The sequence below is a fragment of the Leptodactylus fuscus genome, chromosome 3 (genome assembly GCF_031893055.1).
Source record: "Leptodactylus fuscus isolate aLepFus1 chromosome 3, aLepFus1.hap2, whole genome shotgun sequence".
NCBI classification, from domain to species: Eukaryota; Metazoa; Chordata; class Amphibia; order Anura; family Leptodactylidae; genus Leptodactylus; species Leptodactylus fuscus.
In genome coordinates this window covers 25,651,464-25,677,964 of record NC_134267.1, presented here as the reverse complement: position 1 = coordinate 25,677,964, position 26,501 = coordinate 25,651,464, and the positions used below count along the sequence as shown (strand labels likewise).

General features: G+C 44.8%; 1 protein-coding gene across 1 annotated transcript in view; it reads left to right on the top strand.

Moving 5' to 3' along the window:
• The first annotated feature begins 4,229 nt into the window (after positions 1-4,229).
• LOC142198462 (uncharacterized) overlaps positions 4,230-26,501 on the top strand; it is a 41,505-nt gene continuing 19,233 nt past the window's right edge. The window contains 18 exon segments of the mRNA XM_075269498.1: positions 4,230-4,262; positions 7,086-7,226; positions 7,353-7,532; positions 7,610-7,730; positions 7,814-7,905; positions 8,918-9,020; positions 10,139-11,249; positions 12,355-12,637; positions 17,876-18,016; positions 18,143-18,322; positions 18,401-18,524; positions 19,477-19,568; positions 20,656-20,758; positions 21,195-22,155; positions 23,973-23,983; positions 24,215-24,646; positions 24,751-25,025; positions 25,843-26,475. Of these exon segments, the coding sequence (XP_075125599.1) occupies positions 7,113-7,226; positions 7,353-7,532; positions 7,610-7,730; positions 7,814-7,905; positions 8,918-9,020; positions 10,139-11,249; positions 12,355-12,637; positions 17,876-18,016; positions 18,143-18,322; positions 18,401-18,524; positions 19,477-19,568; positions 20,656-20,758; positions 21,195-22,155; positions 23,973-23,983; positions 24,215-24,646; positions 24,751-25,025; positions 25,843-26,475 (4,956 nt within the window). The 5' untranslated portion in view covers positions 4,230-4,262; positions 7,086-7,112.

The window sequence follows — 26,501 nt, the reverse complement described above, 5'->3', positions numbered from 1 at the left end:
TAATGGGTCAATGTTGAGGTGGTATGACTCAGTCACAATATGGCGGTATTATTCAGTCAAAACATATAGTACTAATATTTAGTTACAGTACAATGGTATAAGGATACATCCACACCTATCCCCAGATATCAATCTGATTGAACGTCTGATGGATATGTTGGAAAAACAAGTCCCATCCATGGAGTTTCCACCTTTAATATTATAAAGTACTTATAAACCCCAGAAAGTATATCAAACTTAGCAAATATTGCAAAATGTAGGTCACACATGGACGCCTACACCAATGGTTTTAGGAGGCACCACTTAAAATATTCCCCTTTGGCATTGGAGGTGTCCATTAGTTTCTAAGGTGGTGGGAATTTCTGTCCCAAGTCCTGAGGATGCCCAATTGTAACAGATTCCAGAAGATTGTGTTCGAGAGTCACTGAGGGCAAGATAGTGTTGTATATATTTGGGAGTACCTAAGCCTCACTCACACCTTCACATTTTGTGGATTTGTGATGTCTATAATAATTATGGACAGCACATGGCCTTATTTTTGTGCTCTCCATGGTGGAGCCACCTTTTACATCCATGAAAAACTGTCTATAAAACAAAAAAAGCCTATACTTTACAATGTCTCTAGATCAAAGAAAAAAAGATGTCGTCTCTCGTGTTCACGGACCCATAGACTTAAATGGAGACCTTGGTGCACAAAATGGACCAAAAAATGGATCTGCCACCAATAATAACTTAGAGACGCTTTAACACACGACGCTTTACTTCAACCCTTCAGTTTTATTATGGCCTTACCAGTAAGCCAAAAAGAAAATAATATAAAGAGGAACGGAGTCATCATGGCCACCAAGCCCTCCTAGTAAATGAAGAGCTCGGCCAGAGCCGTGCTTGAGCAGGAAAGATGGATGAGAGGAGTCACGTCACAGAAGAAATAGTGAATCAGTCTGTCCCGGCAGTAGCTCAGTTGCGACAAGGTATAACTATGTAAAATGACGTGTAGAGATGATGTTACGCAGGAAGTGACAACCAGAAGAATCTGGACTTTTCTATTCATTATTGTTATATAGTGGAGGGGGTTACATATAGCCAAGTACCGGTCAAAAGCCATGGCTGACAAAATGAGGTGTATTATATTATATGGTCATGTCCTAATATATAATGTATTCTGTATTATATTATAAGGCTGTGTCCTAGTATATAATGTACTCTGTATTATATTATACGGCCGTTTCCTAGTGTATAATGTATTCTGTATTAGATCATATGGCCGTGTCCTAATATATAATGTACTCTGTAATATGTAATGTAATATACATATATATATATATATATATATATATATATATATATATATATATATATGTATGTAATACCATTTATTCCTGGCTAAAAATGCAGTAAAATCTGCAACAAAAAAACACAGCCTAAATCGGGCCTTTCCCTACAGTCATTAACTCTAGCTGTTGTAATAGCCGTCCCTCCACTGATTCCAGCACGTTTGGATTTTTTCCTGTAGCCCCCACCATTCCTGAGCAATCAGTGCAGTTGGTTTTGGTGCCTGATAGGTTGGGCAAATGGGCAGTCTCAGGAAGGAGCAGACAATGCCCTGTTCTGCCTAACACTGCCCACCTGATAGTAAACAGTCTATCCAACCTGTCAGAAACCAAAACCAACTGCACAGATTGTTCAGGAATGGTGGGGGCTACATAAAAAAATTCCAACTGCACCGAAATCAGTGGATGAAGCAAAAAACCTGAAGTTGGTGAAGGGTCCTCTTTAAGGATTGATCTACAAAGTGTAACCATCCTATGCAGTTCACTCTCTGATACCTATAGAGCAGACGTTAATATGGCTGGAATATCCAACTACGTGTTTTCTCATCTACTACGGACACAGCAGATATTCCGACCTACACCAACTGCGAAATCTCTGCAGGGTTCACAGTTTGTGTAAATCTACAGCTGTATGGCGGCATTACTGTAATATCGCTCTGCTGTGAGTTTTGGCCTCTGGTCGTGTGAGGTTCGTGATCCTGAATGTGTCAGTAAAATAATCCGCTCTCACCTTCCTCCTCCTCGTAACATTTTACTAGAAATCTTGGGAATTGAGAAAGACACAGAATTGTTCCCCTCCGTACCTGGAGATAAGGAGTTAGCGCCGATGATCCCCAGCTGGCTGGTAGTCGCTTCCTATAACCCTTACTAGGGAGCTCGGGGAGACTTTTATTTGTTGCTTTTCCATTTTCTTCATCAATTTTTCCCCAATGGACTAAGAGAACAATAAACTAAGAAATTCTGCCGAGTCCCCGGTGTGTGACGTGAACATAGAGGATGGAAAAAAATAGATCAAAATTCATCTAGAAATAAAGGAGAAAATTCTTTACTAAGAAAACAAAAAATACAGATAAAAATAAAAAAGTTAAATATTAAATTTAATGAAGTGAATCTTAGTAAAAAATAATAATAACAATAAATAATAACAATAAATAATAATAATATAAAAAATAATAATAATAATTGTTTTTTTCTAATAATCATTCATTATATATTTATTGCTTAAATATGATAACTTATATTTTTATACCGTAAATGTTTATTGAGATAATTATACAAAAAAATTCAGCCAGCACATCCCAATGTGAACATGTACAAGCTACTTTGGCGATATGACGAAAGCAAAAATTGCAGAAATAAAAGCTGCTCTTCCGCAACATTGGGCCTGAAAAGAAGCCTCAGGCAGATAGGAAACTGAAGGACGTTCTCTATTCCAGTCACATAAACCTGTGCAAGTCCAGCGAATACGGGGACCGCGTCTCCCTGTCATGTGAAACCAGCCGTAAAGTGATGCCCAACTGGCAGGAGAAAAGCGACGGCCACACCAGCCCATTATTGAGATTTTTTGAGTAATAAGACTGGTCCAGAATCTTATCTGTCATCAATTCATGATGTCCATATGTCTTAATCTGCTGCATTCATTACCCATTTTGGCCACAACCTAAGGTGGAAAATAAATGCCAAAGACAAGAATATCAAAGGAGCGGCTTCGGAACAACTCTGTGACTATTCTTGACTGGCCCAGCCAGAGCCCCGACCTCAATGCAATTGAGCATTTCTGAAGAGACCTGAAAATGGCCTCCACCAACGTTCCCCATCTAACCTGATGGAACTAGAGAGGATCCCCAAACCCAGATGTGAAAAACTTGTTGCATCATTCCCAAGAAGAGTCCTGGCTGTACGAGCTCAAAAGGGGCAAATGCTCAATACTGAGCAAAGGGGCTAAATACTTATGACCATGTGATATTTTAGGGTGCATTCACACTACGGATACGCTGACTGATTCTGAACGTTAAAAGACGTTCAGAATCAGCGCGTATAAAGCAGTTCCCATTAATTTCTATGGGAGCCGGCATACGAGCGCTCCCCATTGAAATGAATGGGCTGCTTTTTTCTCTATGAGCGCTCCCATTGAAGTGAATGGGAAGTGCCCATTTGTTTGGCTAGCTCAGCTCATTCCGGTCCGTACACACCAGCACTTCCCATTCAATTCAATGGGACTGCACATAGAGAAAAAAAGCAGCCCATTCATTTCTATGGGGAGCGCTCGTATGCCGACTCCCATAGAAATGAATGGGAACTGCTTTATACGCGCTGATTCTGAATGTCTTTTAACGTTCAGAATCAGTCAGCGTATCCGTAGTGTGAATGCACCCTAAGGTTTTTTGTTTTTTTAATAAATTTTCAAAAATATCTACATTTCTGTTGTTTTTTTTTCTGTCAAGATGGGGCTAAGTGTACATTAATGAGAAATAAAATGAACTTTCAAAGCAACGAATCTGAACAGTGACCAAGTATCCTGCTTTAATCCTATTTTTACACCTCCTCGGAGTCTCCATTTATTACACAGAGTGGATTTATGATTCATGGCCAGACACGGGGGGATCGGTTCATTGGTGGCCCCTCCAGCAGGATAACCAAAGGAAGACGATGCCTGATCATTGGGGACTGCTACTTAATCTGATCCCAGGAAAGATGGGTACCACAGGAGACAGACAGGATGACATCTAATCCATTTCTAGTATATACACAGAGAGCACCACTAGGTGGCAGCAGTTATCTTATAAAGGTAAATGTTGCCATAGAGAATTCGGGAATGAAGTAATAAGTAATCATGTGATCGCTCGCCTCCTCCTGTGTATGTGCCTGGTCACATGACCATGACATCACTGCAGGTCCTGTGCACACATAGATGCAGCTCAGCAGGTCGGGGTAAGTTGCACAGTCTGCGCGGTCACTGGCAGGGGTAGACAGACCTCACAGGACAGAAAGAGGGACACAATGCACCGCACATTATGCACATTTAGCTCCACCCACTTCTGTGTTGACCCCGCCCATTATAAGCCATTTTTTTCCCCCCATGTGCCCCCACACAGTATAATCCTCCTCCAGTCACCTGTACACTATATGTCCCCACATTATAATGTTCCCTTACAGCTGCCCCACAGTATTACGTCCCTCTCCTGGTGCCCCAGAATAACCTGGCGGAAACTAGAGGGGACATGAAACTGGGGCAGCAGGAGGGGGCATTAACAGTGGGGGTGGTTGGAGGGGGGCAATAAATTAAAGTGGCTCTATCAGCAAAATCATGCTGATAGAGCCCCACATATGCGTGAATGGCCTTTAAGAAGGCTATTCAGGCACTGTAAATGTTATATTAAACTACCCCCCCCCCCCATTTTAAAATAAAACCCTAACACAGAATGTGATAAACTTACCCATCGTGCACGGTGGGCGGGCATTCATGGTCCGCCGTCTTCTTCAGCCTTGCCTCCTCTTCCTGCGATGTCCTCGGGTCCCGTCTTACTCGTGAACTGATATTGATAAAAAAAATGGCGCATGTGCAGTAGCCATAGTAGAAGCAGCATGCTACTGCGATGCGCCCACGCCATTTTTTATCAATGTCAGTTCGCGAGTAAGACGGGACCCGAGGACATCGCAGGAAGAGGAGGCAAGGCTGAAGAAGACGGCGGACCATGAATGCCCGCCCACCGTGCACGATGGGTAAGTTTATCACATCCTGTGTTAGGGTTTTATTTTAAAACGGGGGGGGGGGGTGTGTGTGTGTGTGTGTGTGTGTGTGTAGTTTAATATAACATTTACAGTGCCTGAATAGCCTTCTTAAAGGCTATTCACGCATATGTGGGGCTCTATCAGCATGATTTTGCTGATAGAGCCCCTTTAATGGCAGCTGGAGCGGGACATGAAACTGGGGGTAACTAGAGGCAAACAGATCCCCCTCCAGCTACTCCCATGGTTTAATGTCCCCCTCCAGTTGTCCCCATTTTAATGTCCCTCTTAATCCCCCCCAGTTTAATATCCCCCCTCCATCTCTGCCCCCAGTATAATGTCCCCCCTCCATCTCTGTGCCAGTATAATGTCCCCCCTCCATCTCTGCTCCCAGTATAATGTTCCCCTTCCATCTCTGCCCCAGTATAATGTTCCCCTTCCATCTCTGCCCCAGTATAACGTTCCCCTTCCATCTCTGCCCCCAGTATAATGTTCCCCTTCCATCTCTGCCCCCAGTATAATGTTCCCCTTCCATCTCTGCCCCCAGTATAATGTTCCCCTTCCATTTCTGCCCCAGTATAATGTCCCTCTTCCATCTCTGCCCCCAGTATAATGTTCCCCCCTCCATCTCTGCCCCCAGTATAATGTCCCCCTTCCATCTCTGCCCCCAGTATAATGTTCCCCCTCCATCTCTGCCCCAGTATAATGTTCCCCTTCCATCTCTGCCCCCAGTATAATGTTCCCCTTCCATCTCTGCCCCCAGTATAATGTTCCCCTTCCATCTCTGCCCCCAGTATAATGTTCCCCTTCCATCTCTGCCCCCAGTATAATGTTCCCCTTCCATCTCTGCCCCCAGTATAATGTTTCCCCTCCATCTCTGCCCCCAGTATAACGTTCCCCTTCCATCTCTGCCCCCAGTTTCATGTTCCCCTTCCATCTCTGCCCCCAGTATAATGTTCCCCTTCCATCTCTGCCCCTAGTTTCATGTTCCCCCTCAATTTGTCGTCAAAGTTTAACATAAAAACACTGATACTCACCTTTCCTCGATCCCCTGCCGTTCTGTCTGCAGTCTCAGTCTGTTCTCGGTAGCTGCAGGCACGATGTGAGTGACGTCATCACATCGCGCTTAGAACCTGAGCACAGCGGGGAAGCAGGAGCTGTGCCGACAACTCCTGCTTCATTCAACACTGTACTCCGGACACAGATGAGGGACATACCTCCTGCCGACCGGGACTGCGGGACATGACCATGAATCCAGGAATGTCTCACAGAATTTGGGACGTATGGGTAGAGGAGATTTATCAGTCTGGTTATATCTGTGAATATGACGCCATATTGGGGACACCACTGGTGAAAGTTGGCGTATAGTGAAGCCTATTGGGTTGTTTCTGTGTCGTCTCCTTGTCTGGTCTTCTTTTGGGTGTGATATTTCTCTGCTGTTCCATTTTATCGGGATGTGTTCACACAAGACGCAGAATTCTGTCATGGAATTCAAAGGTAATCAATTCATAGTAATCGCACTGCGGGTTAATTTCTGCTGCAGGCGAGTGAGATTTCTTAAAAAATCATTCACTTTGTTGATGCCGTAATTTTCTACCTGCAAATCCCATGAAAAATCCAACAGGTCTACACCCTGTGTGAACAGACACCAAGGCTTGGGGGCAAGCAAAAGATTTATTAAAAACAAGTATTTTGGGATTGTGTTTTTGGGATTGTCTTTTAGTAGTGTTTCACTGTGTGTGACCTGTTTCCAAATAATGGTTGTTCAGATCCTCGGGTCCGACTTTGTTTTATCTTTAGGAATCTAATCACAGGGACACATGGGAATGTAAAGGGGCCAAACAATCCAGACAAATTCAGCATTTCCAAATCCCAAAGAAGGGCATAACTTAGAAAAACAACTCTACCCAAAAGTGGACGTCCCCACCTACATGTCTCTAATCCATACATGTTGCTTAGTATGATCATTTTTTCCAGGGTATTTTCTGGTGTTTTTAGCATTTTTTCATCTTCTTCCCATTTTAGGTTCCTACAATATATTCTTATCTTTTGATGTCATCTTCCATGGTCCCGGCTGAACTGTCAAGGATGAACATGGACAGGAACAAGGTGGCGGAGGCCATATTCAACCTCACCCTAGAGATACTGTACCAGCTTACTGGAGAGGTGAGAGACGCTGATGATGTCATCATTACATCATACTTATCTATAGTAATAACAGACAGACATGGCTGTAGAGGAGATGGACTCTGGACATGTATGTAGTGATCTGTAATTTCTCTCCATGAACAGGACTACACAGTAGTTAAGAAGACCTCTAGTGGGCGCTGTCAGGCTCCTGTGTCTGAAGATTGTGGAAGAAACCCTACATCAATCCCGGGGCCTCCCCCTCACCCCCTGATACAGGAGGAGATCAATGGACAGAAGATCCTAGAACTCACCAATAAGATGCTGGAGCTGCTGACTGGAGAGGTGACACTGCTGGGAATGCTGGGACTTTATACAGTAACTGGAGGGGTCTGGTGATGACTGTATCATTGTGTTGTCAGGTTCCTATAAGGTGTCAGGATGTCGCTGTCTATTTCTCCATGGAGGAGTGGGAGTATTTAGGACTCAAGGATCGGTACAAGGAGGTCATGATGGAGGATCCGCAGCCCCTCACATCACCAGGTAATAGAAATGACTATATACACATGGACTTCCATTATTTGTATGTACAGAATGAATCCAGTCCCTGTCTGTGTTTCCTACAGGTAGATCCAGTAAGAGGACAACCCCGGAGAGATGTCCCAGTCCTCTTCTACCACAGGGTTGTAAGGAGGAAGAAGTCTCACCAGAAGATCAGGTAGATGGAGATATCGCTAAGATGTACAGATGGGGTTTAAGGCCGGTTTCTCACGACCATGATGGGGCTGTGTGTCGTCCACATGGTCCAGCCATGGTTCATATGATCAGGACTCTCAGTCTCGTAGTCATCTGTTGCCACAGTCTCTGTCCCCTATCACAGTCCTGTGGTGAGGCAGAGACTCCTCAAATCATACAGTACCGTGTAAAAGTTTTAGGCAGGTGTGGGAAAATGCTGCACAGTAAGAATGCTTTCAGAAATAGAAGAGTTAATAGTTTATGAAATATAAATCCCATCAGTATTTGGTGTGACCTTTACCCTTTGCCTTCCATCAGTTCTTCTGGTATTTGCAAACAGTTTTTGGCTGAACTCGGCAGGGAGGTTGTTCCCGCCGCCATCTTGGAAGACTAAACAGGACTAAGCTGTGGATGTAGATTTGCTCCGATCTGTCTCTCTCTTCATGTCACCCCAGACAGACTGGATGATGTTGAGATCAGGGCTATATCTGTATATCTGTGGGGGCCGGATCATCTTTCACAGAAATAACTTATTAATTCTTCTATTTCTGGAGTATTCTTACTGCGCAGCACTTTTCCACACTTGCTGAAGACTTTTGCACAGTGCTGTAGATGACTCTGATGCTGTGAGTCCTGTTCTTATGAGCCGTGGTCCAGCCAACACATGGGCCGTATTTCTTGGCCTGATTTTGGTTGCCCTGTGTTCAGTCTTGTATACATAGCCACAATCTGTATACAGTGTGCAGAGATGTACATGGTGGATCTGGAGAACTGCTGTTCCACTCCCATTACATTACCTTGTATGCAGCTTCTGGCGTCAAATCCGCTGGTCAGTGCGGGGTCTGGATGTCTCATCGATCTGATATTTATGACCTGGACAATTTCTTTATTTAAGGATATTGGTGAATCTTTGACAATCCCTTTAATTATGTTTTTTGGTTATGTAAAACTCTCCCAGAGACTTCTCCGCCAACTTCACCTGTTTTTTTTCTCAGGATATAGAGCTGAACAGTAACAATCTGATGGACCTGGTGGTAAAAGAAGAATCGGCGACAGATGGGAGTGAAGATGAGGAGTCTAAAGAAGACGTATATACAGGTGAGCAGAAAACCCTTCCTGCTACTTCACCTGCTGCACTCTGTATGTTCCCCTTTTATCTGAAATGCAGATTAAGGATGAGTTTTCACCACCTCCACCAATTCTAGATCTTACCATTTGTTAATAGCCGCCCCTCCACTGATTCCAGCTCAGTTGGAATTTTGTCTCTAGCTCCCACCATTCCTGAGCAACAAGCGCAGTTAGTTTTGATGCCTGATGTGCTATATTAGCTCTGTACTGTCAGGTGAGCGGTGTCAGGCACGGGGCGTGATTCAGAGCTCTATTCAGAGGCAACCAGTGTCAGAGCTCAGAATCGCACCCCCTTGTCTGTTCCTGCCTGACCCCAACCCTCCTGACAGTACAGAGACTGAATAGCAGATCAGGCACAAAAACTAACAGCACTGATTGCTCAGGACTGGTGGGGGCGAGAGAGAAAAAATTCCAACTGTGCCAGAATCAGTGGAGGGACGGGTATTAATTCATGTAAGGAGCTGGACTTGTTGGAAGTGGTGAAAGTTCTTTCAATATGGCTGAAAATGGGATAATGTTATAGGTAATAACGTGCACTGGGCCTTTAAAGTAGGGATGTGAAAATACAACTTACAGGGGTTGTCCGAGCCCCACAAAGGTTTGTTACTAATAACCTGTCCTCAGGATAGTCGGAGTCTGACACCCGGACTGTGCACTGATCAGCAGTTTCGGCTGCTGAAAGTATATGACTGGTGTAAAGCTGTAGTTCTTCATCTTCACCACTACAGTGCACAGGGTAGGAAGCAGTATACAGTGTACAGTGCTCCATAAAGTGCTGCACCAGGGAACTGCAACCGCGCAAAGCTGCTGCCGGCCGATGAAACAGCTGATCAGTGCAGGGACCGGATGTCAGATCCCGACCTATCTGATACTGATGAGGAACTAAACTACAATGACTCCGTTCTGCCACTACACATAGAACAGCGCTATCTGCTTCCTGTTCCATTCTCTGTGTATCAGTTGTGGAGAACAGATCGATAGGGGTGCTGGATGTCGGACCCTCACTCTTTAGGATAGGTCATGAATATTTTTAGCTGCAAAACCACTTTAACATTTGAAAATAATAAAATGACTTTTATATTTGTCAGATTTCTGTCACGGGAGCTCGGAGGGACAACAGATGTCTTCAAATGTTAAAGCTGAAGACTGTGATATCAAGCAGGAGCCATCTGAAGAGCGCAACGATACCCCAGAGATACCCGCAACTTCTCTCCTCAAAGACCTGCCGTCTGATCCTCCTGAAAAAGCCCAATCTTCAGTTTCCTTGAAAATTATTCCACAAGGCAAAAATAACATAAAGGGCGGTAAAAATCAAAAAGGTCACAGGGGGAAGAAGATATTTACATGTTCTGAATGTGGGAAGCATCTTAGTAATAAAACACATCTCATGGAACATCTCAGATGCCACACAGGAGAGAAGCCATATTCATGTTCAGAATGCGGCAAGTCTTTTAGCGTGAAATCAGGTTTGTCCTCACATAGTAGAACTCACACGGGAGTGCGGCCGTACTCGTGCACAGAATGTGACAAGAGCTTTAAGCTAAAGCACGGTCTTCTCAGACATCAGAGAACTCACACAGGAGAGCGACACTCTTGCACACAATGTGACAAGACCTTTAAGCAAAGGCACGGTCTTATCAGACATCAGAGAACTCACACAGGAGAGAAGCCGTTTCGATGTTCAGTCTGCGGGAAAGGTTTCACCATGAAAACGGACGTTGTCACACATGAGAGAATTCACACAGGAGAGAGGCCATTTACATGTTCAGAATGCGGGAGAAAGTTTACGGTGCAGTCACATCTTGTCAGACATAGGAGAATTCACACGGGGGAGAAGCCGTTCTCCTGTTCACAATGCGGGAAAGCTTTCATTCGGAAATCAGAATGTATCAAACATCAGCAATCACACTTAAACCGACTCTCATGTTCCATATGTAATGAGAAGTTTCGCCTGCTTGGAGATCTGGTCCGGCATCAGACTCTTGTTCACCGAGTGGAGAAAGTGTTTTCGTGTCCTCAATGTGAGAAATGTTTCACCGTGAAATCTCAACTTCTGGAACACCAGAGAATTCACACAGGAGACATTTATGTTCAGAACATCGGGGACAGTGTACCGGACAGTCAGATCGTATTAGACATCAGAGAATTGTCTGAGGGACAAAGTCATTTTCATGTCCTGAATGTGAGAAACGTTTTGCCGTAAAATCACAAAAAGTACACCAAAAACAAAGATGGCAGGCGCTGTGATAAGTTAGAACAAATTGTACCAAATATCTAAGAAGTCCAAGAATATACATAAAGAGTGCTGCCCCAAAAGTCGTAATAAAAATAATAAATACTAAAATTTCAGGTTTTCTTTTTAGGCAATTTTGGGGGTGTACTTTTTTCATCTGTCTGCTTGGACTTGTTGTATAAGGGAGAATTCACACAGGAGACATTGTAGGATGCTGAAACAATACGGCTAACTCTAGGTTCACACCTGCACTTGCGTTTCCATTTTTTGGGTTCCCGAAAAACAGAAACCTAAATCTCTTTAAAAGCGGTGACCCTGCGAAACTTGAAGACCCCGTAGACAATAGGCGCATTCAGGGGACAGAATTCCCGAATGGAAACCAAGCAATAGTGTGAACCCAGCCTGACTTGGCCACAGATTCTGCGGTGCGAGACGCCCCCGATCAGCCCCATTTACCTAATCCTATGTCCTAGTGGAATGCCAAAGCTCTGCTTCTACTTTCTACCACAGGATGCCACAGGGGCGGAAGTGAAGAAGAAGGTGCTTGAACCACCATAGAAGATCTTTGATCCTTTCTCAAAATGGGATCTTCTTGAAGACGAGAAATTGTTTGTTGACCGAGAGCTGTCTCACGACTAAAGATCACGTCATATCCTGAAGGCGGGAAAGGACTTGCTGTGAAATCACGAAATGTGCGACACCAATAAAATGGCGGCACCTCTATAAGTTAAAGGAAGGCGTCAATAACAATCAATTGTACCAACTGTCTAAAGAAGTCCAAGGAGAAAAGTGCACAAAGCTGAAAATATTAATAAAAATCAACTTTATTATTAGAATTTGCCATTATAATTCTTAGTTTTGCAATTTTGTTCTTCTTTGGTGAGTTTGTACCAAGTAGACACATAAAAGACCAAACCCGAAATTGAAAAAATAATAAGAATATGGTAATAAAATTAGTTTTTTTTATTTTTGAGGGTGCCCTTTATATGTGTCAATGAGAGAATTCACACACGAGACAGAATATTCATGTACAGAAAGTGAGAGACCTTTTACCCATAATTCTGTTTTCAGTTTACAAAAAAAATTAAAATACAATTATTCAGAATGTTTTTGTCGTCTTTTCGTGGCTTTCACAACTTTCCCCTTATTTATATATAAATTCATGGCTGTTGCTTTTACTGAAGTAGAAGATTTGGGAACTTTTGAAGACTTGATCAAGATGGAAATATTTGTGTCTCCTCCACCACGAGGGGCTCGGCCAATGACTGGAGGACATTGGGGCACATTTATCTATTTCTCTTTGTCTTACCCGATCAATCCCGGTCACAGTTTAAGAAATATTTATGAATCTGTCGTACGAAGCTCCAAAATTCTGACTCAAATATCATCCGACTAAACGTGTCGAGCTTCACCCGGAGACAAATTTTGTACAAACAATTTTGGCACAATACAATGTAGACAAACTCGTAGACCGTACAGACCAAATATTCGGTTCACGTATCAAAAAACCTACAACATAAGCAAAACCAAATCCTCTCTCACTTATTGAGGAGACAAATATGGGGCACATGACGGGAATTTCTGGCACACAAAGTAAATCGATGTAAATTCCTAAGCTTACGCCATTTTATATTTGGGAACTTCACACCAGTCTCATACATGTGCCGTATTCTTCTGCTCTTTCTGTCCCGCACTGTTCATAAACGTCGTAACTGTCGTGCACCATAAATTTTGGCGTAAATGTAAAACAAGTATTGGACTTCTATTGACGAATATGCCCAAATATGTTAGCAACGTGTGATAGAGGTCGGAGCTGCTTGTAGTAGTCGTGGCTTTGATGGGGTGAGTACTGGCAGAATTTAAGCCCTCCTTTAAAAAGGATCAGGGGCTGCTCTATTGTCAGGGGCAAGATATGGGGGGTGCAGCAGTAGCAGTTGCCTGCAGAGTCCTGAAGGATTTCCTGCCATCTTATGTATGCCACAGCTCAGAGGATGGGAGTGGTAGTGATGGATGATGTGCCACCTGCTAGGCCGAGTACACTCTAGAGCCGCTCCTTAGCCAGCCACTGCTGAGGGTGTCCTGCAGCACTACCTGACGGTGGTGGTAGTAGTTCCCCCGGGGCGCTTCCAGTTGGGTAGGGGACCTCTTCTCTCTGACGCAGAGTGCTGTTGGTTGGAAGGTCCCTGATGGTGAGGCAGGTACAACTCAGAAGTTCAGAGATGCAGTGAAACAGGTAACAGTTTATTTTGGCAACTGGAACAGAAGTAAACGGCAGCTATCATATGGGGGTAGTAATACAACATTATCCAATCCTCCAGCCTTGGTTATAGGGATGTGCCAGCTCTATGGTATACTCCACCACTGCTCCTCCTCTTGTGTCTCCCCCAGATGCTGATAATAATGGTGCAGGAGACCTGGCAGGGGTCTGGTTACCTATAGACTGAGCCTGAACTTGTTCCTCCTGTCAGGGTCCTCTCTTGTTCCTCCTGGCACAGCACAGATAACATCCAATATTCCAGACAGCAGCAACTCCCTGCTTAGTCCTGTCTATAGTTGAGCCTGGGGCAGAAGATGATCCTCCTTGAAGGCTGCAAGGCTAGCCATTGGGCCTCTGTCCAGCTGCTGGGTGCTCTGCACTCTGTACTGCACTAAATGCTAGACTGAACTCATCTCAACTCTGAGGACCAATGGTCACTATAGAGACTAGAGTCTCCTACAACCCGCCCGATGGCCTTTGATTGACCAGGACTGAACCAATGCTATGGTTTGAACAATTAGAGGAAATTAACAAGGGAAAACTGCAAACAATAACATAAGACAGAACATAAAGGACGGGACATATCAACATAACCCAGAGGCACAATAGACAAACACAAAGCAGTAGCGCTCTGGGATGCGGCATGTACAGTCATGGCCAAAAGTTTTGAGAATGACACAAATCTTCTATTTTCACATGATCTGCTGCCCTCTGGTTTCTGTGTGTTTGTCAGATGTTTTTATCACATACAGAAATAGAATTGCAATCATATTATGAATAACCAAATCTTATATTGACAGTTAGAATGAGTTAATGCAGCGTTGCAATATTTGCAGTGTTGACCCTTCTTCTTCAGGACCTCTGCAATTCTCCCTGGCATGCTCTCAATCAACTTCTGGACCAAATCCTGACTGATAGCAGTCCATTCTTGCACAATCAATGCTTGCATTTTGTCAGAATTTGTAGGTTTTTGTTTGTCCACCCGTCTCTTGATGATTGACCACAAGTTCTCAATGGGATTAAGATCTGGGGAGTTTCCAGGCCATGGACCCAAAATCTCTATGTTTTGTTCCCTGAGCCATTTAGTTATCACCTTTGCTTTATGGCAAGGTGCTCCATCATGCTGGAAAAGGCATTGTTGATGGCCAAACTGCTCTTGGACAGTTGGGAGAAGTTGATCTTGGAGGACATTCTGGTACCATTCTTTATTCATGGCTGTGTTTTTAGGCAAGACTGTGAGAGAGCCGATTCCCTTGGCTGAGAAGTAACCCCACACATGAATGGTTTCAGGATGCTTTACAGTTGGCATGAGACAAGACTGGTGGTAGCGCTCACCTCGTCTTCTCCGAATAAGCTGCTTTCCAGATGTCCCAAACAATCGAAAAGGGGATTCATCAGAGAAAATGACTTTACCCCAGTCCTCAGCAGTCCACTCCCTGTACCTTTTGCAGAATATCAGTCTGTCCCTGATGTTTTTTCTGGAGAGAAGTGGCTTCTTCGCTGCCCTCCTTGAGACCAGGCCTTGCTCCAAGAGTCTCCGCCTCACAGTGTGTGCAGATGCACTCACACCTGCCTGCTGCCATTCCTGAGCAAGCTCTGCACTGCTGGTAGCCCGATCCTGCAGCTGAAACACTTTTAAGAGACGGTCCTGGCCCTTGCTGGTCTTTCTTGGACGCCCTGAAGCCTTTTTGCCAACAATGGATCCTCTCTCATTGAAGTTCTTGATGATGCGATAGATTGTTGACTGAGGTGCAATCTTTCTAGCTGCGATACTCTTCCCTGTTAGGCCATTTTTGTGCAGTGCAATGATGACTGCACATGTTTCTTTAGAGATAACCATGGTTAACAGAAGAGAAACAATGATGCCAAGCACCAGCCTCCTTTTAAAGTGTCCAGTGGTGTCATTCTTACTTAATCATGACAGATTGATCTCCAGCCCTGTCCTCATCAACACCCACACCTGTGTTAATGGAGCAATTACTGAAACGATGTTAGCTGGTCCTTTTAAGGCAGGGCTGCAATGATGTTGAAATGTGTTTTGGGGGATAAAGTTCATTTTCTAGGCAAATATTGACTTTGCAAGTAATTGCTGTTAAGCTGATCACTCTTTATAACATTCTGGAGTATATGCAAATTGCCATTAGAAAAACTGAAGTAGACTTTGTAAAAAAATTTATATTTGTATCATTCTCAAAACTTTTGGCCATGACTGTATACTACTATTCTAAATAGCACAATACAAACTGCAACTTGTCCCAAAAAAATAAGCCCTCACAAAGCTCCATCAACCAAAAAGGGGAAAAATAATAACCCCCAAACTAGCCTGTGTCTGTAAAGGGTTGAAGCCTGTTCACACCCAGCAGCCTCCGTTTCTTCCCCCTGAATAGGTTTTGTTATTCACATGGATTTCTGCAAATCCGATTTAGAAACAACTACAACAAATCTGCTGCGTGTGAACATACACCTGTATCCACAGCTCCGACTGACGGCAGGAACAGCCCAAGTGGGCGATATCCCCGGCGACATCTTTATCTAATGCCCAAATAACCAAACCTTATGGAAAACTAAGAAAAATATTCCCCGGGAAGACTCAAGGATTACATGGATGTTACACACACAGCTCTGCTACATGAGCCTTACACACACAGCTCTGCTATATGAACATTACAAAGACACAGCTCAGCCCTACAGACACTGCACACACAGCTCTGCTGCATTCACACCTTCAGTACAACTACATGCACATAGCACACAGTGCTGATCATGTGATCACTCGCCTCCTCCTGTGTATGTGCCTGGTCACATGACCATGACATCACTGCAGGTCCTGTGCACACATAGATGCAGCTCAGCAGGTCGGGGTAAGTTGCACAGTCTGCGCGGTCACTGGCAGGGGTAGACAGACCTCACAGGACAGAAAGAGGGACACAATGCACCGCACATTATGCACATTTAGCTCCACCCACTTCTGTGTTGACCCCGCCCATTATAATCCATTTTTCCCCCCATGTGCCCCCACACAGTATAATCCTCCTACAGACACCTGTACACTATATGTCCCCACATTATAATGTTCCCTTACAGCTGCCCCACAGTATTACGTCCCTCTCCTGGTGCCCCAGATTAACCTGGCGGAAACTAGAGGGGACATGAAACTGGGGCAGCAGGAGGGGGCATTAACAGTGGGGGTGGTTGGAGGGGGGCAATAAATTAATGGCACCTGAAGCGGGACATGAAACTGGGGGCAACTAGAGGCAAACAGATCCCCCTCCAGCTACTCCCACAGTTTAATGTCCCCCTCCAGTTGTCCCCATTTTAATATCCCTCTTAATCCCCCGCAGTTTAATTGCCTCCTCCATTTGCCCCAGTATAATGTCCTCCATCCATTTATCAGTCTGGTTATATCTGTGAATGTGACGCCATATTGGGGAGACCACTGGTGAAAGTTGGCGTATAGTGAAGCCTGTTGGGTTGTCGCTGTGTCGTCTCCTTGTCTGGTCTTCTTTTGGGTGTGATATTTCTCTTCTATTCCATTTTATCGGGATGTGTTCACACAAGACGCAGAATTCTGTCACGGAATGTACAGGTTGAAAATCCTCCAAAAATAATCACACCGCGGGTCAATTTCCGCTGCCGGCGAGCAAGATTTCTTTAAAAATTCTTTCACTTTGTTGCTTGGACTGTTTACAAATAATGGTTGTTCAGATCCTCGGGAACAGTTTTGTCTTATCCTTAATAATCTAACTACAGGGACACATGGAATGTAAAGGGGCCAAACAATCCAGACAAATTCAGCATGTCCAAATCCCAAAGAAGGGCATAACTTGCGAAAATAACTCTACCCAAAGGTAGGCGAGCGAGAATTCTTAATAAATTAATTCACTTTGTTGCTGCCGTAATTTTCTGCCTGCAAATCCCATGAAAAATCCAACAAGTCTACACCCTGTGTGAACAGACACCAAGGCATGAGGGCAAGTAAAAAATTTATTAAGAGCAAGCATTTTGGGATTGTGTTTTTGGGATTGTGTTTTAGCAGCGTTTCGCTATTCGTGGACTGTTTACAAATAATGGTTGTTCAGATCCTCGGGTCCGGCCTTGTCTTATCTTTAGGAATCTAATCACAGGGACACATGGGAATGTAAAGGGGCCAAACAATCCAGACAAATTCAGCATTTCCAAATCCCAAAGAAGGGCATAACTTAGAAAAACAACTCTACCCAAAAGTGGACGTCCCCACCTACATGTCTCTAATCCATACATGTTGCTTAGTATGATAATTTTTTCCAGGGTATTTTCTGGTGTTTTTAACATTTTTTCATCTTCTTCCCATTTTAGGTTCCTACAATATATTCTTATCTTTTGATGTCATCTTCCATGGTCCCGGCTGAACTGTCAAGGATGGACATGGACAGGAACAAGGTGGCGGAGGCCATATTCAACCTGACCCTAGAGATCCTGTACCAGCTTACTGGAGAGGTGAGAGACTCTGATGATGTCATCATTACATCATACTTATCTATAGTAATAACAGACAGACATGGCTGTAGAGGAGATGGACTCTGGACATGTATGTAGTGATCTGTAATTTCTCTCCATGAACAGGACTACACAGTAGTTAAGAAGACCTCTAGTGGGCGCTGTCAGGCTCCTGTGTCTGAAGATTGTAGAAGAAACCCTACATCAATCCCGGGGCCTCCCCCTCACCCCCTGATACAGGAGGAGATCAATGGACAGAAGATCCTAGAACTCACCAATAAGATGCTGGAGCTGCTGACTGGAGAGGTGACACTGCTGGGAATGCTGGGACTTTATACAGTAACTGGAGGGGTCGGGGTGATGACTGTATCATTGTGTTGTCAGGTTCCTATAAGGTGTCAGGATGTCGCTGTCTATTTCTCCATGGAGGAGTGGGAGTATTTAGAAGGACACAAGGATCGGTACAAGGAGGTCATGATGGAGGATCAGCGGTCCCTCATATCACCAGGTAATAGACATGACTACATGCACATGCAGTGGTGTAACTAGGAATGGCAGGGCCCCGTGGTGAACTTTTGACATGCTCCCCCCCCAACCAACACTGGCGACCTCTACCGACCCCCCCCCCTCGCATTTCTGCGCGCTCTATTATGCCCCATACTGGATAGTGGCCCTTGCACACAGTATTATGCCCCATAGTGGCCCCTGCACACAGTATTATGCCCCATAGTGGCCCCTGCACACAGTATTATGTCCCATAGTGGCCCCTGCACACAGTATTATGTCCCATAGTGGCCCCTGCACACAGTATTATGTCCCTTAGTGGATAGTGGCCCCAATACTCAGTATTATGCCCCAAAATGAACAATTATTATACTGTGGGGTCTTTTCAGACCCCACAGTATAATAATTGGAGATGGAGGGGGGGATACAAACATAAAAACCACTGTCTCTTACCTATCCCCGGCTCCGCTGCAGTCCTCCATGGTGTTGGCCATCTTCAATTATGTCAGGACGTCACATGAGTCGGGACACAGGTCCCGTTCAAGTGATGTCAGGGACATTACACAACTAGGCCCGATGCCTGTATGGAGCGTGGAGAGGTAAGTTACTGTGTTTTTTATGTTCTCCTACCTCTCCCAGGCCTCCGATCATTGTACTCGGGTGTTTGAAAAGACCCCCGAGTATAATAATAGTGATTGTGGGGCCTGCGGCTTCACTTACTGATCCCGGCCCCTGCCAGGATCGGTAAGTAAATAGGGCCCGTTACTGGCTGGAGTGACTCCAGCCGGTAACGGCCTAGTAAGAAAAACAAAACGCAGCGGTAGCGGCTGTCGCTGGGCTCCTAAGGTCCCGGGCCCTGTGGCAGCCGCTACCCCGGTAGTTACGCCACTGTACAGATGGACTTCCATTATTTGTATGTACAGAATGAATTCAGTCCCTGTCTGTGTTTCCTACAGGTAGATCCAGTAAGAGGACAACCCCGGAGAGATGTCCCAGTCCTCTTCTACCACAGGGTTGTAAGGAGGAAGAAGTCTCACCAGAAGATCAGGTAGATGGAGATATCGCTAAGATGAGTAGATGGGGTTTAAGGCCGGTTTCTCACGACCATGATGGGGCTGTGTGTCGGCCACATGGTCCAGCCATGGTTCATATGATCAGGACTCTCAGTCTCGTAGTCATCTGTTGCCACAGTCTCAGTCCCCTATCACAGTCCTGTGGTGAGGCAGGGTCTCCTCGCATCATACAGTACCGTGTAAAAGTTTTAGACAGGTGTGGGAAAATGCTGCAAAGTAAGAATGCTTTCAGAAATAGAAGGGTTAATAGTTTATGAAATATAAATCCCATCAGTATTTGGTGTGACCTTTACCCTTTGCCTTCCATCAGTTCTTCTGGTATTTGCAAACAGTTTTTAGCAGAACTCGGCAGTGAGGTTGTTCCCGCCGCCATCTTGGAGGACTAAGCAGAGATCTTCTGTGGATGTAGACTCCAATCCGTCCAATCTCCAATCTCTTCATGTCATCCCAGACAGACTGGTTGATGTTGAGATCAGGGCTATATCTGTGGGGGCCGGATCATCTTTCACAGAAATAACCTATTAATTCTTCTATTTCTGGGGTATTCTTACTGCGCAGCATTTTTCCACACTTGCTGAAAACTTTTGCACAGTGCTGTAGATGACTCTGAGTCCTGTCCTTATGAGCCGTAGTCCAGCCAACACATGGGCCGTATTTCTTGGCCTAATTTTGGTTGTGTGAAATATGGCCTTAATGCTCTGTGTTCATTTTCTTCTTTGCAAAATCCTCACTTGTTTTGTTCACTTTTTGTATTTTTCTTAATATGATTTATTAAAAGTTGCATTTTATGGAATTATCCTTCGGAGAGTTGCCAGTTTTTCCAAAGTTTTTTTTTATAGCCACAAGCTGTATACAGTGTGCAGAGATGTACATGGTGGATCTGGAGAATTGCCACTCCACTCCCATTACATTACCTTGTATGCAGCTTCTGGCGTCAAATCCGCTGGTCGGTGCGGGGTCTGGACAATCTCTTTATTTAGGGATATTGATGATCTGGACAATCCCTTTATCTTTTTTGGTTATGTAAAACTCTCCGCCAACTTCACCTGATTTATTTCTCAGGATATAGAGCTGAACAGTAACGATCTGACGGACCTGGTGGTAAAAGAAGATTTGGTGACAGATGGGAGTGAAGATGAGGAGTCTAAAGAAGATGTATATACAGGTGAGCAGAAAACCCTTCCTGCTACGTCACCTGTTGCACTGTGTATATTCCCCTTTTAGTTCTTACCATTTGTTAATAGCCACCCCTCCACTGATTCCAGCTCAGTTGGAATTTTCTCTCTAGCCCCCACCATTCCTGAGCAACAAGCACAGTTAGTTTTGATGCCTGATGTGCTATTTAAGCTCTGTACTGTCAGGTGGGCGGTGTCAGGCAGGGGGCGTGATTCAGAGCTCCAATCAGAGGAAGCCAGTGTCAGAGCTCAGAATCGCCCCCCCCCTTTTCTGCTCCTGCCTGACCCCACCCTCCTGCAGAGAACAGATAATCAATAGGGGTGCTGGATGTCGGACCCTCACTCTTTAGGATAGGTCATCAATATTTTTAGCTGCAAAACCACTTTAATATTTGAAAATAATAAAACAAGTTTTATATTTGTCAGATTTCTGTCACAGGAGCTCGGAGGGACAACAGATATCTTCAGTTGTTAAAGTTGAAGACTGTGATATCAAGCAAGAGCCATGTGAAGAGCGCAACAACACCCCAGAGATATCCGCAACTTCTCCCCACAAAGATCTGCTGTCTGATCCTCCTGAAAAAGCCCAATCTTCAGCTTCCTTGAAAAATATTCCACAAGGCAAAAATAACATAAAAGGTGGTAAAAATCAAAAAGGTCAAAAGGGGAAGAAGATATTTACATGTTCTGAATGTGGGAAGCTATTTATTTATAAAGCACATCTTACGAAACATATGAGGTGCCACACAGATGAGAAGCCATATTCATGTTCAGAATGTGACAAGTCTTTTGCCCTGAAAAAAAATTTGTCCTCACATAGAAAAATTCACACAGGAGTGCGGCTGTACTCATGCACAGAATGTAACAAGAGCTTTAAGCAAAAGCAAGATCTTACCAGACATCAGAGAACTCACACGGGGGAGAGGCCATTTTCATGTTCAGAATGCGGGAAAAAGTTTACGGTGCAGTCACATCTTTCCAGACATAAGAGAATTCACACGGGGGAGAAGCCGTTCTCCTGTTCGGTATGCGGGAGAAGATTCATTCAGAAATCCGAATGTGTCAAACATCAGCAATCACACTTTAAGCGGGTGGTGTGTTCCATATGTAACGAGGAGTTTCCCCAGCGCGCAGATCTGGTCCAGCATCAGAGACTTGTTCACCGAGTGGAGAAAGTGCTTTCGTGTCCACAATGTGAGAAACGTTTCACTGTGAAATCTCAACTTCTGGAACACCAGAGAATTCACACAGGAGACAAGTCCTACATTTATGTTCACAACATGGGGAACGGGAACGCTCTACAGGCCAGTCAGATTGTATTAGACGTCAGAGAATTGTCTCAGGGACAAAGTCATTTTCATGTCCTGAATGTGGGAAACGTTTTGCAGTAAAAGCACAAAACCTACAGCAAAATCAAAGATGGCAGGCGCTGCGATAAGTTAGAACAAATTGTACCAAATATCTAAGAAGTCCAAGAATATACATAAAAAGTGCAACCCCAAAAGTCATAATAAAAATAATAACTAATAAAAGTTCATGGTTTTCTTTTTTGGAAATTTTGGGTGTGTACTTTTTTTGTTTGTCTGCTTGGACTTGTCATATAAGGGAGAATTCACACAGGAGACATTGTAGGATGTTGTAGGTCCGCTTGGGGACCCGAAAAACAGAAACCCAAATCGCATAAAAAGTGGTTACCTGCCAAAACCAGAAGACCCCATAGACAATAAGCGGATTCAGGGGACAGAATTCCAGAATGGAAACCAAGCAATAGTGAGAACCCAACCTGACTCAGCCACAGAGTCTGCGGTGCGAGACGCCCCCGATGAGCCCCATTTACCTAATCCTATGTCCTAGTGGAATGCCAAAGCTCTGCTCTGCTTCTACTTTCTACCACGGGATGCCAGAGGGGCGGAAGTGAAGAGGTATTTGAGGCAGATGTTCACCCTAAACTCCTCGTTTACAGTTATGTGAACAGCCTCTTCCTTGACCCACCATAGAAGATCTTTGATCCTTTATCAAAATGGGATTTTCTTAAAGACAAGAAATTGTTTGTTGACCGAGAGCTGTCTCACGACTAAAGACCACATCATATCCTGAAGGCGGGAAAGAGCTTGCCGTGAAATCACGAAATTTGCAACACCAATAAAATGGCGGCACCTCTATAAGTTAGAGGAAGGCGTCAATAACAACCAATTGTACCAACTGTCTAAAGAAGTCTAAGGAGAAAAGTGCACAAATTATAAAAAATAACTTTATTATTAGAATTTGCCATTATAATTCCTATTTTTGCAATTTTGGTGAGTTGATACCAAGTAGACACATAAAAGAGCAAACCCAAAACTGCAAAAATAATAAGAATATGATAATTAGTTTTTATTTTGTTTTTGCGGGTGCATTTTATATTTGTTAATTTGTACAATGAGAGAATTCACACAAGAAACAGAATATTTCTGTACAGAAAGTGAGAGACCTTTTACCCGTAAATCTGTTTTTAGTTTAAAATAAAATACAATTATTTAGAATGTTTTTGTCGTCTTTTCGTGGCTTTCACAACTTTCCCCTTATTTATATATTAATTTCCCTGTTGTCCCTACCAGCAGCACAATATGGGGTATTTCTGCCCCTGTGTTCTGGTAGGACAGGCAGAATTTTTAATTAGTGATTAATTATACATGCTTGACTAGGCCCTATAAGAGGGCACAGAGACCTCCCCCCGCATGTTTTTTTCTGTCTTGTGACGGAGGACAGGTGGAGAGGACTCTGTGTCCTCCTGGAGGCCGGGGGTCAAGGTTAAAAAGGGTTATTCCCTTACCTTTTCCCCGCTCCTGTTTCTGGTGGGGGTCCTGGCCCTCCTTTTCTTTCTTTGTTATTCTTCTTCTTCCTGTGGGGAGAGAGAGGTTAGTTGCAGGGCCTGAGGTAGGGCCCTTTCCTCTAGGGACGGCACATTCCTAGTGTGCGTCCTATGGTGTTTGCTGCTGGGTGGCCTGCGCTTGGCCGTGCTGGGTGAAGCCTTAGGCCTGGTCGCAGCCTGATTCCCAGAGGCAGCTGTGCGCTTCTGGGTAGTGCTTAGGCCCACCCCTTCTGACTCGGCCTGTCTGTAACCTTGTGGCCTACTCCCCTGTGGCGAGGGGGGGAAGGTTGCAGAGTATGCACTTCTGGTTCGCCGGGAATAAGGATCTTACAGCGTTTTATCGCCGGTTTAAGGTCCCTTAGAGGTGAGCACGTCTATTAGCCCTCTCCAGGAGAGATAAGCAGGGCGGTGGCTTTTTTTTATTCCACGGTGTGGGATATTTACTTATCGCGGGAGCCACTTCCGGTGCGGGCTGCATATAGTGGGCAGTTTTCTGACAATCTGGGCCTTATTAGCCTGCTAGTGAGGTTCCTAGTGTTCTAGGCGCTATATCTGTATCCTCTTACAGCTATATAGGATTCTGTGTTACCACCAGCTTTGGAGATCATAGATCGCTTAGGGGTGAATGTATATGTACGGGCTCAAACGGCACAGCAATGGACTTTTTCAGAGGATTCCCCAGCACAATCACAAATGCACAACCTGATACTCCTAGTAAAGAAATGGCTACGGCCTGAAGTTCACACTCTAGCTAAGATTACAGAAATCATAGTGATGGACAAGTTCATACGGTCCTTACCGCCAAAATTGCAGAGGTGGGTTGGACAGGCAGACTCCAGAGACGCTGATCAGCTGGTAAGCCTTGTGAAGAGGTACCAGGCAACGAAAGACCTGTTTCAAAACTGTCCACGAGGGTCGACCACTGCCCAGCCTCAAAAATCAGCTCAATCTCCAAGTAAGGTCGTAGCTTGGAGCAGAGAGGCCCTGCTCCCCAACTGTCAACCCGAAGTTGAAGTGAAGGGATCCGGTAACAAAAGTTCTGGGGAGAGACTGCAGACGCGACCCATGACTCCACCAGGAAGACTGCTGTGATCTACTGTTGGAGATGCAAAGGGCCAGGACATATTGCAGCCAACTGTCCCCTGACCCAAGAACCAATGGACTGCAGCTCAGCCAGAAGAATGTCACTCTTTGCTAGTCCAGTGGGACTGACAGAGTCTCTAACTGACAAAGATAGGCACATTTTCTGGGTGAAGATTGCTGGTTATGCTGTGAAGGCCCTACTTGACTCTGGAAGTCTAGTAATACTAGTGCATGTTAGTCTGGCGGACCCTGACACTTCAACTGGAAATCGGGTTGAGGTTGTGTGCATCCACGGAGAGACCCGCGAATATCTGAACGCCCTAGTATACCGTATTTTTTGGACTATAAGGCGCACCGGACTATAAGGCGCTCCTGCAGTAAAAGCCTGCTAAGGCATCTAGGTTCATATATAAGGCGCACCGGACTATAAGGCGCCTGTTGCTGCTTCTGTTCTGTGTGAGACACAGGGGACAGAAGCAGCAGCAGCTCCGGGGGATGATGCGCTCCCAGCTCTCCAGTGTGACACAAATTAGGTGGGGCTGCGGCCCAGGCCCCGCCCACACAACAGACTGCTGTGAAGAACACGTAAGGCAGCGAGGGGGCACGGCCAGCAGCCAACATGGCCGGACGCTGTCCTAACATCGCGCCACAGAGTGCAGCAGTCACGGAGCGGTCACTTTGGCGCGGCGGAGAGCCCAGCGACAGCACGACCGGGACCCAACCAGTTGTATTGGGGAAGAGACAGCTTCAAATTGAGTTTCTGCAACTTCCATTAGAGGTAGGACAGATCCATATATAAGGCGCACTGGACTATAAGACGCACTTGCAATTTCTGAGAAAATTCTAGTATTTTATGTGCGCCTTATAGTCCGGAAAATACGGTAGTTCGAGACCCCCTGTGAAACTCAAACCCATGAAGTGGGGGTTGTTAAATCACTTCTACATAGTGTGACCTTAGGGAGAGACTTTCCCCTCTTTTGGAAGTCTCTTATGGAGTCACCAAGGGTCTCTTGTTGACCGTGTGGACAACCCCAGACCGAATCTGGTGACAGAGACGCCGACAAGTGACTCTGTGAACTTTGATGAGAGCCCTGAAGACCCTGATTGGAGAACTCTGTTGCCGTTGGATCCTGGTCATAGTACACCAAATATTGCAGTGAGGAAAGTTTTCCTCTGTTAGCGATGGCAGGGGAGGCGGAAGATACAGAAGGGGAAGATGATCTACCTGTCATGGACATCACTTGGGGCAATTTTGAGTCTGCTCAACTGCAGGATCCCACCTTGACTAGGGGGTGGGAAAATGTTAAGGTGCTTGATGGAAAGCCCAAATTTATGGGAGCTGAGAATGAATATCCTCACATGTCTGTTATAAATAATAAGTTGTACCGAGTAGACAAAATAAGAGGGGAGGTAGTAGAACAGTTGGTGGTTGAGAGATTGGCCATGGATATAGTGGGCCTGCTGCCAAAGTCCTCCCGGGGACACCAATATATTTTGGTAATTTTAGATTATGCCACCCGGTACCCTAAGGCAGTACCCCTGACAGCCGCCACAGCTAAGGTAATCTCTCGAGAACTCATTCTGATGTTCACACAGACTGGCATCCTAAAAGAAATATCAACAGACCAGGGAACTCTGTTCATGTCACAGGTTATGAAGGAGTTGTGCAAAATGCTGAAAATCCAACATATACGGACTTCGGTTTATCACCCCCAAACCGATGGTCTCGTTGAATGGTTCAACAAAACTCTAAAAGGAATGCTCAAGAAAGTTGTCGGTCAAGACTGAGATGCCTGTTC